Source organism: Natrix helvetica (assembly GCF_964273705.1).
Source record: "Natrix helvetica genome assembly, chromosome: 2".
Taxonomy (NCBI): domain Eukaryota; kingdom Metazoa; phylum Chordata; class Lepidosauria; order Squamata; family Natricidae; genus Natrix; species Natrix helvetica.
In genome coordinates, this window is record NC_138552.1 from 91,863,224 (window position 1) to 91,882,871 (window position 19,648).

The following is a 19,648-nucleotide window of genomic DNA, read 5'->3' on the forward strand; positions in this document are numbered from 1 at the left end:
TAGGTACAATGGGAATAGAAACACTTAGTACTCTGCCTCTCCTAGGCCATTCTCAGTCCATTGTACATATAGAAGGGATTGTGTGCAAAGGAGACCCTATCTGTTAATTTATATAGACTTATGTCCATAAAGATTCTTTCTGAGATCTACTCATAGAGAACATTAAAATACTGATTTTTAAAAGGATTCCAATATTCTTGCTAGACCTCCCATGGTTAGAGCTAATTCTCTCTGCAAAAAATCCTATGGCTATCACAAGGTTGAACAAAATTGCGAGCAGAAGACTTAACCTGCTTCCTACCTGCAGAGCTTTCACGAAAAGAAGACATTGGAAGAGGAGTGCGGTGAAGATAGTATCATTGTAAAAGTTCATTTCCTGAATATTCTGTTTTTATGCCATGTAAGAAATGGGTACATACAGCAGAAAATTATATCAGCTTTAAAGGATTTTAGCCAATAATTTATTTTTACATGACAGTATGAAAGTGGCAGTAGGTAGTTTTCTCCAGCATCCATGTCCATTAGTCCAAGTATCTTAATAATAAAGAATGACAACTTCAAATGAGATGACAATAAAGTGACAGAGTGAGCATACTTGATTTGACTTCTGTTAATTTATATAAACTTACTTCCACCAATGTGACCATCACAGAAACACTTTCATTGTCATTTTCAAAACATTTTACAGCCCCAATTTTAGACTTGAAATGTAATCCCAATCTCCTTTGCTTATAAAACTGCTTCAACATTCTAGAGCAGCCTAGGTAAGTTTAAGACATTCCCCAATGTTGACTGAGGAATTCTGGGAGCTGTAGTCCAACACTTCTTAATCTCGCTAAGGTTGGCAAACGTTCTAGAGCAGCTTGTTTTTCTCTGACGCGTCAGTATTTTCTCATTCTAACTTCAGATTCTGCTTTCTGTTCTTTTCCAGTCTGCAGGCATGAATGAACCTCAGTGCTACTACAATGAAACCATTGCCTTCTTTTATAACCAAAGTGGGAAAACACTAGCAACTGAATGGAACACTGTGAGCAAGCTTGTCATGGGACTTGGGATTACAGTTTGTGTTTTTATCATGTTAGCCAACCTGTTGGTGATGGTGGCCATTTACGTCAACCGGCGTTTTCATTTTCCTATTTATTACCTAATGGCTAACTTAGCGGCTGCTGACTTCTTTGCAGGGCTGGCATATTTCTACCTGATGTTCAACACAGGACCCAACACTAGAAGGTTGACTGTCAGCACATGGCTCCTTCGTCAAGGACTCATTGACACCAGCCTGACTGCTTCTGTTGCCAATTTATTGGCCATTGCCATTGAGAGGCACATCACCGTGTTCCGTATGCAGCTCCATACGCGGATGAGTAATCGGCGAGTGGTGGTGGTAATTGTGGTCATCTGGACTGTGGCCATTGTCATGGGTGCTATACCAAGCGTTGGTTGGAATTGTATCTGTGATCTCACTCACTGTTCTAACATGGCACCACTCTATAGCGACTCTTACTTGGTCTTCTGGGCTGTTTTCAACTTGGTCACCTTTGTAGTCATGGTGGTCTTGTATGCTCATATCTTTGGATACGTGCGCCAGAGGACTATGAGAATGTCAAGACATAGTTCAGGGCCTCGCAGGAACCGGGATACCATGATGAGTCTTCTAAAGACTGTCGTCATTGTGCTTGGTAAGTATCTTCAGATGTGATTCCTTCTCTCCCTCCTCAAAATAGACAGCCTGTATTTCATGGAAATGCTACGTGTTGCTTCTAATGTTCATTTTATACTGTCAGGATACAGATCAGTGAAAAGCATCATCCACATTACACAGTCTATTTTCATGATGCGTAAGAATGTTTAGACTTTGTACCAGTAAAATAAAGTGGCTTTGGGTCCGGTAGCTCTCCAGTTCTGCAAATATTCCTTCTTTGTTTCTGAAGGTGGGCTTGTTTCCTTGGGTGCGCCTGATTTCTACTCTGGGAGTTCTGTAAGACATAAGACCCCAGTGTGAAGTTGTGGAAGTTGAAAATAGTTCTACTTGTTGTTACGAAAGGCTTTGCACAAATTCATCAATTGCAATCTTTCCTGGGGAGAAGATTTTGCTCAGTGTTACTGATGACCTCCATTGTGGATTATTACACTGTGTTCCCCATGGGATTGCTCCTGAAGACTACCTGGAAACTTGAGCCTGCTGTCAAAGTGACACAAGCAGTTGTAGGTGTTAATCAACCTACCCATGTCTCACCTCTGCTCTGCAAACTGTACTGATTGCCAGTTTGTTTCTGGGTGCAACTCAAGGTGCCCATTGTCACTTTGAAAATCCTTTATAATTCGGGACCTTTATGGTTTAGGGTCTGGATATTTGCAGGTCCATTTTCTCTTTGTTGTGTCTACCTGTTGGCAGTTCAATTCTCACTGGCTCAAGGTTGACTCAGCCTTCCATCCTTCCGAGGTGGGTAAAATGAGGACCCAGATTGTTGGGGACAATAGGCTGTAAACTGCTTAGAGAGGGCTGTAAAGCACTATAAAGTGGTGTATAAGTCTTAGTGCTATTGCTTGCTCTGGGCCCCAAGTCTTAGGAAATGAAATTGGTAGGTCCCCATGAGTTATTTGTTACACTTATTGTCACACCCTCTATGTAGACCAGATCAGAAAAACATCTCCACAAGAAGGCTAAAACTACTTTTATACCAATTGGCTATAATAACAGAATCGTGCAAGTCTGATTATGCTGTTCCTCCCCCTCCTTATACTTCAGTGAATTAGGGAGGCACCGGTCTAAGCTGAAGGTTATTTGGCCTTTCTGGACCTAAAAATGCTTCAGCCCCTTGTTATCTTGCAATGGAGCTTGCATATCTCTGCCAAGGTCATCCTCCATACTCACTACAGTTGTATTGTTTAGTAATGATTAGTTTTTAATCTTAACTACCGTTCTAGGTTCTAGGATCTGTAAGCCATGCAGAGTCAGGCAGATTTATTTATTGCATAAGAACAGAGGCCTTGTAAAAAAAAAGTTAATACTTTAATTCAAATTTCTAATACTACTGGGATAGCATGGAAAGGGGATTCCCTTCAGTGGCATCTTTGCCAATGACATCACTCCTGTACATTGTTTAATATTAGTCATACCTAACATATCTGTGAGCTTTCCTAACCTTGTGACTACCTGCCTCCTGGGGTTGAGGTAGAGGATGAATGAATGCCGGTAGAGGAGAATACTGTGGCTTAAGGTTAAAATGAGGGTCCTTAGTGCTCTCTGAGCTTGGTTGTTTCCTTGCAGATACTTCATTTAGTGCTAGCACTGATGATGTTATCTGGTTGGGTAATGAAACATTTGCAGCTAAGTTCAGAGAGCACCAAGGACCCCTTGGAGAGTGAATGGCTTAAGGTCACCGAGTGGCATTTTGTCCAAAGCATCCCGCCGGCCAGCTGATTTTCGGGTCTTTGCGGGAGACACACGCGCATGTGGGATAGGTGGGGGATTCCGTGCGCATGTGCAGGGGAGTCATGGGGGTACGGCCTGCCCCCCTCCCCCATGACCCATTTTTGGTCCCAGGAAACTGCAGGGATGCCTACTAGGCCCAAAAGAGGGCACAGGGTAATCACGTGTGCATGCCTGGGGGGGGGGAGAACATCGGGGTGTCATGCACATATTACATTATGGGTGTGAGCACATGCACACATGCTCTTTCTCACACTTTCTGTCTGCGACGACAATAAGGTTAGCCATCACTGTTAGATAACATGAGGTTTTTTAAAAAAAATAAGAGTCCATTGGAGTTGGGCTGTTAATACATTTGAATAAATGAAGTTAAGGAATTCATCTTGTAGTATTATGGTATTATCATGCAAGAGATTAAGGTGTAACATTTACATAAATAATAGAATATGAGCTGAAATGTGTTATTCACAATATAGTAGCTCACTGTACAGTGTTAAGTGAATTTTGCCCATTTCTTGCCACAGGCATTAAGTGAATCACTACAGTCAATAAGTTAGTAACAAGGCTGTTAAGTGAATCTGGCTTCCCCATTGATTTTGCTTGTCAAAAGGTTTCAAAAACTTAACCTTGGGGCACAGTAGCGGTCATAAATATGAACCCGTTGCCAAGCATCTGAATTTTGATCATGTGATCATTTTAAACCTTACCCATCCTTCAATGTGAACGTATCGCCCACTGTTTGCTATAAGCCCAATTAATTAAAAGTCTAATTTAAATATCTACCTGCACATAAAAAGAGAAAGGAATGTATATAACTAAGTAGAATGTGTTTATACATGACTGAATGGATTTTATGTAGAAAAAATTGTTGGAAAATATATGCCTTGTGTGTTCTGTCCCTGCTCGCTGCTGTCATGTAGACTTCTGACAAGCTTATTCAGAGTGAATTTGGTTTGCCAAAAATAAGTTCAGCAGCCCCAACGTACAGGAAGTAAATCTGCCCTATCATTTCTGCAGAGAAGCATACAATAGAAATCACTGCAGCATAATATAAATTCTGTCATTTGGTGACAGAATGGCTTTATACAACTGCTTTCAATGTTCTGCCTTAAGAATTGTACAAAGGAACACGGTGAAACAATTGGATTGCCTTGTTTATTGATTTGTCTTTAGATAATTTTCTTATATACGTTTTCTATTTAGTATGTATTCCACCTTTATTATTTTTACAAATAACTCAAGGCAGCGAACATATCCGACATATTCTTCCTCCTACTTTCGCCGCAATAACAACTCTGTGAGATGGATTGGGCTGAGAAAGATTGACTGTCCCCAAATTGAAACAGTCTTTGTACCCCCACCTGAGTCCAACACGTATTTTTATCATTCATTCAGGAATCAAATAATTTGGTGGTAGACAGAGAAAAGTATGAAATCAACAGTATTCTTTTCTCTAGATCCATGATGGCGAACCTGTGGCACACACGGAGGCGTCTCTGCCGGCACGCGAGTCGTCGCCCCAGTTGAGCTCCACCGCGCATGCGCACACGCCTCCTGCTGGCCAGCTGATTTTCGGGTCTCTGCAGCACGTGTTGCTTAATCAAAATGCAGTTAAAACACTATACAAGCCATCAAAAATATAACTATACACATCCAACAGGAATAGGAAGTGCCTCACAGGAGCAGATAGAGGTAAATCCTAGAGAGGCAGGAAATGCATCACTGAACAATGGAAATGTATGCTAGAGAGGAATGAAGCTGCATACAAGGCAGACATAACACCTGTAACAGCATAGGCATGCGCGTGGGGGCGGGGGTCACAAGGTGGGGTCACATGAGCGTTGTATTATGGGTTTGGGCACGCACACTCTTAAAAAGATTAGCCATCACTGGTCTAGATAATAGTCATAGCAAGTAGCATATAGGCATATATATCACTTTTCAGTGCTTTACAGCCCTCTCTAACTGTTTTCAGAGTCATCATATTTCCCTCAACAATCTGAGTCCTCATTTTACCGACCTCAGAAGGATAGAAGGCTGAGTCAACCTTGAGCCTCGTGAGAATTGAACTGCAATAGAGTTAGCCTGCAATATTGCATTCTAACCATTGCAGCACCACAGCTCTAAATAAGTAAATATGCACATTCTACATTCAGACAATAAGCTTGTTGGAAACTACTCTGGGATTTAAAAAAAAGTCCAGAATAGAAAAAGGAACCATCAAAAATGAAATTTACTATTCATTTATGATTCTTTATTACTTAATTATCCCTGACTGTTCAACTAGACTTTTGTGCTATGAATAATGTCTTTGTAAATTGTATTTATTATTAAAGCTAATCTTTTAACCCATCCCAAAGTCCACAGCCTGATCCCTTCCAGATATATTATACTAATTCTGGCACTAATCAAGGTTGATGAGAATTGAAATCTAACACACACTTATACACAGGCTACTATTAAAGGCAAAGATTACAATTCTGCAAGCTTGGGGAATTATTCTTTATTTTATAATGTTATAATATGGAAAAAGAGACAAGCTTTTCAAGGTTTGGGATGAGAAGTTTAAAAATAGGACTGTATAAAATTATTTGGACTATCGAAACAGATCATTGCTTGCAAGGGTGGTTTGGAACAACTACCTCTTGACTGACTGTGCAAATATGTGGATGCACAATTGTTTTGCCTCATGGGGGAAAAAAGTGAATCAAGTGTACACCCAGAAGCAGCCACGTGAACTTGAAAATCCCAGCTTTTTCAATAAGAGATGCTTCATATATGTGTCTTTGCTTTGAAGCACCTCTTTGCATAGTCCTAATGAATATTAATAACTAAGAGGACAGACTTGGTGCTTATGAAAGGAGAAAATATTCAATACATTTATTAGAATATAAGCCCCTTCAGGCAGCTAAGTAAATCTGTTTATAATGTATTGCACAACAAAGCAGTGAATGTTCAAAGGAAATCTTTTTCTGCTGAAGTCTCCATTGCTAAGTTACAAATAACTGAAGTTGATTAGAATCAGGTTAACACATATAATCATACTTATGCTACCGTAATGAACCCAAAATCTGTAGTTTTTGTTTCTTGCCATGTTAGCTTATTTGAATTGTGCTACCTATGGATATTTTGCTTCAATTGCTTCAAAGAGTTTTTGCTGTTTAGTATTGAAAGCTTTATTTTTAGAATTTTACTACTTTTAAAGTCTGGGACTACAGTACTTTTATTTAGACTTTTCCAATTTAGATCAGATGAAACTTAGAGTGAGGTTTCTTCTAAAGTAAAATATTTGTTATGTTTGAACAAATGGAAGTTTAACCTGCTGATTACCCTTCATATTTAGGAGCTGCTATCATTAAAAGACCAGATAAATGGAAAATTCATTGTTCTACATCAGGGCTTCCCCCCCCCCCCTCCCTAAGCAGTATGAATGGCAATGATAGCAACCTATTTCAGCCGACTTGGATGTATTTCCATGATTTGGGGGGGAGGGGAAATCTTCCTATGCTGTGAGATGTATGTGTGGAAAATACTACTAAAAGTTTATTTCATGGATTTTTCCAAAGAACATATGGTTTAGGTATCAGGAAGCCTTGTCTACAATACAGTTTTGAGAAATTATACACAGGCTTTTGTAGTTGTTGCACGAGTATTTGTACTAACGTGTTTCCCCGAAAATAGGACAGGGTCTTATTTTCTTTTGACCCCCCAAATAAGCACCTGGCATTATTTTCGGGGAGGTCTTATTATTTTTGAGGTACAGGAGGTGGCGAGTTCAGTCATCTCATGGCTCCTGCTGTGTTGCAATATTTTTGGGGAAGGCTTATTTATGGGGGGATGGCTTACTTGAGCACATGCGCTCAAAAGCCCGATTGGGTTTATTATCCGGGGAGGTCTTATTTTCAGGGAAACAGGGTAGTTGTTGCACCAGTATTTCAGACAAAATACAGGGAGGGAGGGAGGGAGGGAGGGAGGGAGGAAACATTTGTATTTTTTGAATGAGGAAAATCTTTGGCAAATGGATCAGGTTTCATGGGAATTAGGTAACAATGGCACAACTAAGGGCTAGATAAAGAACTGAAGCAGTGGTGCGTTACGACCAGTACGCCCCAGTACAGGCGTACCAGTGCCTGTCGGGAGCACCAGGTACCGTTCTGGTATGGTGCTCCGGAGGACCCTCCCGCCCGCGCTTCTTACCGGTATTTGAGGTTTCTGGGGCTTTTGCGCACATGCATGGCTTCCACGCACATGCACATGGTGTACACGTTCATGTGGTGGATGCCTGGCCCCGTTGCACCATACCGGTTGCAATGGGATCTGGAACCCACCACTGAAGTGAAGATATGTATATAAAAAGCTTCTTTCCTTGATTCATTAGATAATTCATGGCCAAAAAATTTCTAATGACAGCTGCCCACCTGCCTATACTTGCAGAATGCAAACAGGTTCTAATAGTAATACGCGTAGAGCTCTTTAAAAATAATTTAAGCACATATAGAAGTAAGCCCCATTTCAGTCTTTGTACTAGATTGTAAAATCAGAGATTTATTATAGGCCTTTTTAATTTAACCTCCTCCCAAGCAATTCAAACAACTTCCTGCCTCCCTCCTTCTCTCTTTGAAGTCAATCCTTTATGAAGGGAGGGGTGGGGGAAGAGGAATAATTATTTCCAACGAACAGAAATGTATTTTTCATACACCCTTCTGCAATATGTACAAAGGCCAAACAAGAGAATCTTGTATATCCGTCTCAGAAAATGCCTGACATTGTGTCTGCCATTTCCTTCCAGCCAATGCAAGAGGCTAGCTCCCCTTTCTCCTAAAGGGGGGGGGGGATCTCTTGATGGCATGAGTGATGAGGAGTCCAGTCGAATTTCACAAGAGGGTTCATTGTTTTTCCTTATGACTGAGATGACTTGAACCTCTGGCTGGAGCATTCAAGACCTGGCAAATGGCATCATCCCACAGAATTGTTGAAATATTGAATCTTGGGGCAGAGTCAAAACAGAAGAGATTTCCCCGTCCTCTTTATGCTCTTTTCTTCCCTCCAAGTAAAATATTTCAAACAGAAGGAAATGATTTCATAGTTTGATCACTTTTCTCATTTTAACAAGGCTGCTTTTGAAATATCCAAAGCAATAGAAAATATAAAAAGTCTTTTTTTCACAACATGTCTCTTTTCTCTGGGGATTACATAGGAGTGATTTATATAGCTTACATAGGCAAGAAAATGGACCTTGGGCAGACAGAGATTTAAATTATAAAAGGAACGTTTTATATTTGAAAAGAAACCACGCAGAACTATAAACTGGCGCAATTTCCAACAGACTGCAATCTTCATCATACTTTACTGAACTCAAATTCCTTAGAAATCCTACTGAGAAAATTTGTTCAGAACTGAAATACTAAAGCAAAAATTTGCCAGTTTATTTTGTGAAATTTCTTAATTTACAATTCCAATGTCATTTGTCCAGCTGCAAAGCTCGGGGAATTTACACGTAACTTTGTCCCGTGGCATAAATAGTGTGAGAAATAGCCTTGACCCCACAATTGGAACTATCAAGAATACAAAGCCAAGTCTACAGGCAGAGTTGGGCTTCACATAATTTTACCACCAGTTCACCACACACAGAGTGCACGCTCGCTTCATGAGCACATGTGCCTTCCACACATGTACATGGCCTTCCACGCATGCACTTTGCTTGCGCACACAGCTCAAAAAACATGGCTAAATAGGACGACATAGAGCCTGGGCGAATGGGCAGGCCCACCCACAGGTCACCACTACTGGTTCGCCTAAACTGGTCCGAACCGGCTGAATGCCACCACTGGGTACAGGGATTTATCATGTACTATCAACTTCATCCTGAAGGTCAAGAGCTTAGGCCACTTGGGCGGTGGGGAAATAAATTGCTGTAGGGAGGATATTTCCTATAACAAGTGTTATTGCTGTCTTCAACAATTATATTAAGCCAGAATATAAGCAAAAGTCTTACAGTTGACTTTATATACTGTCCTGGCTTGCCTAAAATCTTTCACCTTTGTAAACTATGGTAGGATGAAACTGGAAATTATAGTTCACTGAAGAGATGCTGGTTTGTTCATTTTTACAGCAAAGAGAGAAACAAAGGGATTGAGTGCACATCTACACGATTCATTCATTAAACTGAGATTATCACTTGAACCTGTCTAAGGCTCCATTAGGTAAAGGGAAAATTATAACAACAACATACATTACTTGGGGACATAAATGGATATTGATTGACTTGAAACCCACAAAAAACCATGTGGTTAAACCTAATTAGTAATACACATTTAATGCAACCTGTATTGCTGCATTAATTTTTAATAAGGCATTCATTCTCCTGAATTCAGCCCTTGCGGGTACTCTGGCACATCAAAGGCAGTAAATTGAGTGAGAGATCTTGGAAGATAAGTGTTTAAAAATGCAACAGAGTAGAACATTGTTTGCACAGCTGCAGCAAAAGATGCTTCTTAGTATATAGCCAAGGACTTTCTAGTAGGTGTGAGTTTAAGAGTGGTGATGGGAATAGCTCTACTGGGCTCCTTTCACATTTTATATTTTATTGTTTGTTTTGGCCTTTTCTACCACTGTTACTAGCAATTCACCTTGATGTGATATATTCCTGATAAGCGTATGCAACAATGATACAGTATAAAACAGGAAGGAATGTAGAAGTTTGTGGTATACATAAGATCATATGAAGCAACACAATTTATGTTTCTACATTGATACTCAAACTAATACTTGATACGTACTTCTCTCTGGACAAATATGCATGTTATAGAAACCTAAACACGAACAATTAATGTATTCGAGAAAATTGTAAGAGAAGGCATATATTAAAAGTATGTGCTTCCAAAACCTGATAAGAGAAATTGCATACAAAAAGGTATATAGTTTGAAAGCGTAAGAATTTTTATGTGGACCTTAAACGAACATTTTGAAAACAATGTGGGGGAAATGGAGAATGAAACAGTGCTTGCAGAAACGCAAACACCATCGAAGAAAGAAATGTTTTGTTCATATTTAGGACAGCTAGGGGATGTTGTCATTTGCTAAATGAATCACTCTAACAAGGCAATTAAAACATATTTCAATAGAGAAGTGCTTATCTGGAGAGCCTGCTAACTTTGATGCCTACCAATCTCAATGGTTTCTGACGCTATTCATCCAGAAATATATTCAGAAATAAATTACAGATTTTGCATACTCTGTAGAACTTGGAGGAGGAAAGTAAGTTTACATTTTAGGTTTAGGTTTATTTAGGTTTATTTGGATTTATATTGTCAGGGGAAAAACACCCTGTTGGAGATCAATGGACCGTGGCTGATTCCCTTCCGCATATCTTTTGAGATATTGAGAAAAATAAGTCTTTAAAGTATTCTAATTAATAAACAAACTTTAATAATAAAATAATAAAAGTAAATGAAACAGAAAATAACTAATTGGTTACATTTTGATAATGAAAGCTACGTTTGCCAAAGTTGGCTGCCGAACAAAGAAAGAGAATTTTGGAATGTGTAACGCGTGCGCAATAAATCACTTTCAGATAAGAACCTTTTTTGTTTTATGACCTGCGCAATAAAGCTTTCTTAGTTTAACTCTTGAATGTCAGTTTAGGCAGTTCAGGCCTAGCAAACCTTTTAACATCGTGACACCCCTTCTTTTGCTAGTCTGGACTGACGTCATCAAATCATCAATTAAGGCACATCTTCTTTCGCAGATACTCGTGTTGATTTGCGGCGAGTGGTTTGTTAAGCATGTCTGCAATCTGATCATGTGTAGAAACATATTGCAATTTAACAAAACCTTGCTTAACTAATTGCTTTGTGTTTTGATAACGAATGTCAATGTGTCTGGACCTATAACCTGTAAAATGTGACTCAGAAATATAAACAACAGATACATTATCTTCCATCACGGTGATTGGTCGAATCGGACGTGTCCAGATATCTGTGATCAAAGCATCAAACCACGTTAGAGAATTACAAGCATCTGAAACACAAGCATATTCAGCTTCAGTAGATGAACATGAAACAAAACTCTGTTTTCTCACTTGCCAGTAAACAGGACAACCATTTAGGAACATCATGTAACCAGAAGTGCTTTTGCGTGACTTCTTGTCGCTCGCCCAGTCGGAATCAACAAAACAAATCAACTTTGGTTGATCAGTGTGTGTTGGTTCTAGCAATAACTTCATGTGTTTAGTGTGTTTCAGGTATTTCAACAACTTCTTAATGCATGACCAATGAAATTGTGTTGCCTTACCTACGTGTCGTGATAAAAGATTAACACTAAGTGCGATGTCAGGTCTGGTCCAACTACTAATGTATAATAGTGAACCAATGACTGAACGATAAAGTGTTTGATCCTCGAACTCAGGACTTGGTTCATGTGTTAAGTTGTGAAAATCTGTTTGCATGGGTGTCTTTGTTGTGCTAGTATCTTTCATGTTGCAATGATGTAGAATGTGGTCAATTTTCTCCTCTTGTGAAAGACTAAACCCCTTCTGTGTCTTTTCAATTTGAACACCTAAATAAGTGCTAATGTGTCCTAAAGATTTTAGTGTGAAGTATCTCTGCAAACTTTTAGCAAAAATCTCACTCATTTTCTTATTTGGACCAATATAAACAATATCATCAACATAAACAAGAATTATCTCATATGCATTGTTAGATCTTTTTGTGAACACGCATTCATCAGTTTCGGACTTAATAAAGCCCATTGAATTTAGTTTGTCAGTAAGACATAAATACCACATTAAACCTGACTGTTTCAGACCATAAAGACTTTTGTTCAGGAACCAGGTATCCCCTTCTTGCTTTCGGAATCCTGGAGGGCTTCTCACGTAGATCTCTTCATCTAGGTCTGCATGTAGATAAGCTGTGTCCACATCAAATTGAAAAATTTCTAAACCAAGAATAGTTGCAGTGGTTAAGGCAATTTTTACACTTTCAGTTCTGACTGTTGGTGAGTAAGTGTTTGTGTAGTCCTCAGGATAACATTGAGCGAAACCCTGAGCTACCAGTCTGGCTTTGTATAAAGACTCACCATTCGGTTTCTTCTTGATTCTGTAGACCCATCGGGTGCCAATGACTTTCTTGTTTGCTGGAGGTTTTGCAGGTGTGAATACATTGAGTTTCTTTAAACTGTCCATTTCATCCTGCATTGCATCATACCATTTGTCTTGTTCTGAATCAGGAAGCTGTTTGATTTGTGTGAATGTCTCTGGAGGAAGAGTAACGTTGCAAATCAAAGGTACTGGTGTTTTTGTCAGTTGCCATGAATAACGTTGTGGAGGGATTCCTTTTGTGGCCCTCTTGGAGCGTCTAGGAACATCAGTCCAGTCTTCTTCTTCATCATCATCATCCTCGTCCTCACGTTCGTCGCTAGCATCAGCATCCGCGGCTTGCGAAGACGGAACATCAGGTTGTGAAGAGCTGGTAGAAGGAACATCTGCCTGCAAATTGTCATCAGGCTGTGTGGCATCTGGAACACCATCTCTAGGAAAATAAACTTCAGGATCATTGGAATGAATCCTGGACCAGTCAATGTCTTCCTCAAAATTAGCAGATTGTGAAATGACAATCACATGTTTAGTATCAATGAATTTGTACCATTTTGAATTATCATCAATACCCATAAATCTTAGTCTCTTTGGTCCTTGAGTTATAGGAGTGTTCACCATAGCATATGAACCAAAAATATGGAGGTTCTTGAGATTAGGCTTGTAGCCATACAGCATGTAGAAAGGAGTTTGATTGATTACACTGCTCCAAGTACGGTTGACAATGTAATTTGCATATTTGATTGCTTCACCCCAGTATGCGTTACTGAGATTGGCATCTTCTAGAAGACAACGCATCATGGTTTGTAGAACCCCTTGTCTTCTTTCTACGACTCCGTTATGAGCCGGTGTATATGGAGCAGATGTCTGATGAAGAATTCCATTCTTACGCATCCAGTCCTGGAAACGCTGAGACATGAATTCTGCACCACGGTCACTCTGGATTCTGGCGATGCGAACTTGGTATTGTGTAGAAACAAATGCTGCAAAGTCTTTAAAGATCTGAAAGGTCTCAGATTTCTCTCTCATAGGATATACAAATCCATATCTAGAATGATTATCTACAATTGTTAAAAAATACTTTCTGCCACCAAGTGTTGGTGGGAAAGGACCCACTATGTCAGTGTGTACCAAATCAAAAATGCGTGTTGACCGGCGTGTAGCGTGTTTGGGAATTGCAGCCGCCTTGGATTTAGCCTTTTTGCAAACCGCACAATCCAAAAACACCTTACACCCCTTTAGATCCAAACCTTTTGCGAACTCCGGCATCTTTCTAAGAACACGGAAACTGGCATGCCCCAATCTTCTGTGCCACTTGTGAATACACCTGGAATGCAAAGGTTTACCAGTTAGTGAATTCTCAACATTAACAGTTTCATGAGGACCCTCAGGCTTGCTTTGAGCAATCTGTTTCTGTTTTCTTTGTTTGTTGGCTTTAGGAGCCTTTGGCACAGTAACGCTTTCTCTCTCTGGGACAACTCTCTCTGGGTTCACGTTGTGCCTTTTTGGAGTTTGCATACTTGCCTGTGCTTGCCCTTTAGGCTTTGGCTTTAAGTAATAAACACCACCAATCAGCATAGTTTCAGCAACAATATCACCATCTTTAACTAAGTAACTTGCTTTTTCGAGGTGGTGAACCTGGAACTTTAAATCTCTAGACAAGTGACTTTGACTAAGCAAATTACTGGTTGCTGAAGGTATGTAATAAACATCAGGGATGTGTGTATCGAGCTCTTCAATGTAAACAGTTCCTTTTCCCATAACCTTGCAAGTGTGGTTGGTGAAGGAATACAGTTCTCGATACTCGGGCTCTGGTTCGCCCATCTCTGTGAAAAGTTCCCTTCTGTGGGTAACGTGCACAGCTGCTCCACTATCTAAAGTCCACAAAAGACGTCTGTCGAACTTTGGATCAGGTTGTGGAACGTTGGTTATGGCCAGTGTTGCAAGCGGAGCTTGTGGATCACGCCTTGGACCACGACGACCTTGTCTTCCGCCTCTACCTCTGCCTCTGGAATCTGTTCCTCTGGGCTGGTATGTGACGGGAGCTGGAACTCGTTGGGGACAATCCCGGGTGTCATGTCCCACACGGTTGCAGGTGTAGCACTTTGGCATCCTTGGAGCGTAGCCTCTTCCTCGGAAGGGACGTCTGGCTGGAGCCTTTGACGCTGGAGGTCGTTGCAGATGTGGGGTAGCTAACCTGATAGCTTCGTCTTCCACTAAAAGTCTGCAAACGTGGTTAACTGTGCGTTGAGCAATAGGCACGTAGTTAATCTTTGCAACAGCATCTTTCCATTCATAATTCAATGAGTTAATGATGATGCTAATCATTTGGATATCATCGATTACATGGCCATTTTGTCTCAATTCACTTCTCATTCTTTTCAGTTTGGTCAAATGTCCACCAATTCGTTCACCAGGTTTCAACTTCGAACCATGGAACTCAGACATGAGCAAACATGAGGATTCAATTGAAACGGGCCTGTAGCAATCTTCCAAAATAGCCCATATTTCTTGGGCAGTTGCATCAGGTGGAAAGATACCTTGGATCTCAATTTCCATTGACATGAGTAAAGTCGTGATTGCTCTGTTTTCGAGGTCTCTTATTGCAGGTGTCCAGGGTTGACGGGGAGGATCAAAAACCATGGAATATGTGCCTTCTCTTCGAAGCAAGAGCGCAATTTCACTGACCCAGGCTTTATAATTCTCTCCTGACTCCTTTAATTTGGACTCACCAGTCAAGGGGGTGACTGTGAATACCTGCTGAGGAACAATTTGTTGCTCTGGTTGCAAATCTGGTTGTTGAACCAGGGGATGCTGGGGTTGCATCATTGGCCTTTGCGTGGCAACATCAAATTGGCTTCCTCGAATTCGCCTTTGGCTTTGCCTTTTTCCATCTAGGGAGGATTCAACGCCGCCAGGGGGTGTTGAAGACTTAACCTTTGAGGGCAAAGTTTTGGCTTCTAAAGGACTCATAGCTAATTCTTTAAAACTCATCACCTTTTGCTGTAATGATTTTTCTCCGCCAGCAGATGGCAGTGCAGCTTCACTTCTTGGCTGCAGCCCTCTATACATGGCGGGAAGTTCAATGGGCTCAAAGGGACCACGTGACCTCGGTGACGTGTACATGTCTCTTTGTTCTAATTGACCAGTGAACTCTGTGGGGTGTGTCTTAGGCTGTTGTTTTGAAGAAGACAAGATGGCGTCCTCAGACATTTTGGGAGTGGGGGAGCTTCTTCTACTTCGCCTTATCTCTTCAAAACACACTCTCGCCTCCCTAACATATTTTTCAAAACGTTCTAATCGATCAAGATAGCTTTGCATTTCTTGCTCATCATCTGGGGAGATTTCATAAACTTTGCTTTCTGCGTGGGAGGATTTTTCCTCTGCCGGCAGTTGCCGTTTAGACTTTTGCCGTTCATTAATTGTATCTTGATAATGAGGAAGATTTACTGACCTCAGTCCGTAGATCTTGCCTTCTGTAACTCCTTCCCCCACATCTGGCTCGGCACCTGAAGAATCTTGCTCCTCTGTGTCTGAGGGAATGGATTCTTTCGAGCGCTTTCCATGTCCGTGTTTTTTTTCTTTTCTTTCTCTTCTTCGACATGGCTAATTAGCCTTAGTCGGTTATCTTTAGATAGCATGAAGGGAAAATACAGCCATAAATTGTAGCCATCTCAGCTTGTATCATCGGACCAACTCTGCATACCAAGTTGTCAGGGGAAAAACACCCTGTTGGAGATCAATGGACCGTGGCTGATTCCCTTCCGCATATCTTTTGAGATATTGAGAAAAATAAGTCTTTAAAGTATTCTAATTAATAAACAAACTTTATTAATAAAATAATAAAAGTAAATGAAACAGAAAATAACTAATTGGTTACATTTTGATAATGAAAGCTACGTTTGCCAAAGTTGGCTGCCGAACAAAGAAAGAGAATTTTGGAATGTGTAACGCGTGCGCAATAAATCACTTTCAGATAAGAACCTTTTTTGTTTTATGACCTGCGCAATAAAGCTTTCTTAGTTTAACTCTTGAATGTCAGTTTAGGCAGTTCAGGCCTAGCAAACCTTTTAACATCGTGACATATATGCCGCCCTTCTCCAAAAGGACTCAGAGCGGCGTACAACATTAAAAACACACATCACAAAAGTTAAAAAAAAAGATTAAACCCATTTCCAAAAAGACTAAAGTGATTTTTAAAAAAAAGAAACAATACATTTAAAATAAATTAAAATTAACATTAACAGGCCAGGCCGGCTTGCTGGAAAAGCCAACTTTTTAGGGCGCGTCGGAACGACCGGAGGTCAGGGATTATGCGGAGCTCCGGGGGCAGCTCATTCCAGAGGGAAGGCACTCCCACAGAGAAGGCTCTCCCCCTGGGGGTCACCAGTCGACACTGCTTGGCCGACGGCACCCTGAGGAGGCCAACTCTGTGGGATCGTACTGGACGGTGGGAGGCTACTGGTGGCAGTAGGTGGTCTCGCAGATACCCTGGGCCTAAGCCATGGAGCGCTTTAAAGGTCATAATTAATACCTTGAATCGCACCCGGAAAACAACCGGCAACCAGTGCAGGCCGTCTAAAAGGGGTGTGACATGGGAGCACCTAGGTACCCCCATGACAACCCGCGCAGCTGCATTCTGGACCAGCTGAAGCCTCCGGGTGCTCTTCAAGGGCAGCCCCATGTAGAGAGCATTGCAGTAGTCCAGGCGAGTTATTTTCATAACTTCATTGCAATTGGTGGCCCAAGAAGAAGAGAACAATTGAGGGGACCTTGGTACCCATTAAGCTTTGTTATTTTCTTGCAGACATTTCATTACCCAAACTAAGTAACAGCATCAGTGTTCTGAGAACAGTTGCTGTTTAGAATGTTCAAACAAGAAAATTGGTATCTGAGATCATGTAAGCATATTCAGCAAACTGTTCTGAGAATTCAGGGAAATCAGTGCTGAGAAAGACTACCACAACTTTTCAGTTTGAAAGCCAGCCTCTTATTTTGCCAAACCAAACTAACCTCTAACTTCAATTCCATGGAGGGCGGGGCGGGGGGGGAATAAAGTAGTAAACTCAAGAACTGCGTTCTCTTCTGAAATAAAAGCAGAAAATCATTGCTTTTCCTTTTTTATATAAATAAGTATATTGTTAAATTCGATCATAAATTTCACTGATATACAAATAAAGCAGGGGTGTCCAAACTTGGGAACTTTTAAGATTTGTGGACTTCAATTCCCAGAATTCCCCAGCCAGCCATGCTGGCTGGGGAATTCTGGGAGTTGAAGTCCACAAGTCTTAAAGTTCCCAAGTTTGGACACCCCTGAAATAAAGGATAGTTGTTGCCCCTGATCTCGAGCTTCCCTAAATTTGTCATCTTTAGTCAGTATTAATGGGAAATAACTGAAAATGATTCAGGAGGACATCAGAAAGTGCCAATTGGGAAAAGCCAATGTTTTCCACTTAAGACAGTGAAAATGGAATCTGCCAGTAATTATTATTGTTGTGGGCTGCTCGAAGGTGCTTAAGATGGGCAGCCATATAAATCTTTTAAATACACAGGAATGCAAAATAAATCCTTAAAGATGGATTGAGTTGAAATAACAAATGTTAGTGAAAATGGAATGGAATGCTTTGGAACAAACTTGAAGTTTTTGCCAGCTGTGATTTAAAGAAAATTTGTCATCCTTACGGATAGTAAGTGCAAAAATAAGAAACATTGGAAGTATTAGGAGCCCTTGAATTAATTATTGCACACCTAAAAGTAGTTTTTATCCTTAAGCACATTCTCAAGTATAACAAGACTCTAGACTTCACATTGCCAATATTTATAAAATAATATGGAAGTCAGTATTGAGATACCCTGAAAAATATAAAAGAGCCTTGTCTCTGCTAGTTTTTCAATGCCATTATTAACAAGATTTAGAAAATATTTGTGGTATAATATGAAAAATGCATTATTTAAAATTTATTACAATCCAGGCTGTGTTCAGGTGGAAAGGATGTATAATTTTCTGAATGTTCATATTGAAAATATATTTATATATGTCTAAAAATACCTCTATTTATCCCTGTGTTGAATGGGCAAGAATCACAACCCCCCCCTTGTTTATTGTCAATGATTTAATTTTTTAAAAGGAAATGACAATTTATCAAAGTTTCGTGTGGAATTTTTATTATTCCAGGATAATTCAAATACCTTGCTGGTTAATTTACCATATTTTTGGAGTATAAGACGCATCTTTTTCCCTCAAAAAAGAGGCTGAAAATCTGGGTGCGTCTTATACACTGAATACAGCATTTTTTGCCTCCCAAAACCCCATCCCCTTCACTAAAATGGCCATGCACAGCCTTTAGGAGCCTTGCTGAGTGTCCCAGGGGCTGGGGAAGGCAGAAATGAGCAAAAACAGGCCTTTTTTTGCTTACTTTTGCCCCCCCCCCAGCCCCCAGGAGCACTCTATAAGCCTCCTAAAGGCTATGCATGCCCTCTTTTTTGACAAAAAATGGAGCCGTTTTTGGGAGGTCTGCAGAGTGCAAAAACTTTTTTTTTTTAAATTTGCCTCTTCAAAACCTTGGTGCGTCTTATTCTTTGAAAAATATGGTATTTTATTTATTTATTGCTTATATTTAAATGACCACACATCTTACAAAAAACAATTCTGTGTGGCATACAAAAATCAATAAAACAACAGGTATGTAAAATATATACAGTATATAAACAATCATTATAACAATAGAACAAACATTAAAAATGAAAACCATTATACATAGTTAAAATATATGAACCACAGAGAGAGAGAGAGTAAAAAAGATCAGCTACAATGGAGTCATCTAAATATCTCCAGTTCTCTGTGGGCCCCAGGCCTGGTGATATAACCTGTTCTCAAGGGACTTCTGAAATGAAAACATGAATGGAAATAACCTGACTTCAAGATGGAGAAAATGGAGTGGGCGCTACTGCAAAGAAGGGCCACTTCCTGCAACCCATCAAATGTAGATCCATAGATGTTGTGCTACCTATAACATGCCTTTTTTGCCAAATTTTAGTTGTGTGCTCATAGTCAAATTTTATTTAGTGCTAGATTGGACTAGAAGGGATACTAAAACAGAGAAAAGAGGCTGCTCTCAGGATAA

General features: G+C 40.2%; 1 protein-coding gene across 2 annotated transcripts in view; it reads left to right on the forward strand.

Moving 5' to 3' along the window:
- The window catches only part of LPAR1 (lysophosphatidic acid receptor 1), a 94,369-nt gene that overhangs the window by 52,211 nt on the left and 22,510 nt on the right, over positions 1-19,648 (forward strand). For both annotated transcript variants that reach the window (XM_081940756.1, XM_081940755.1), the window contains one exon: positions 932-1,679. In XM_081940756.1, the coding sequence (XP_081796882.1) occupies positions 941-1,679 (739 nt within the window). In that variant the 5' untranslated portion in view covers positions 932-940. The remainder of the gene's footprint in view (positions 1-931; positions 1,680-19,648) is intronic.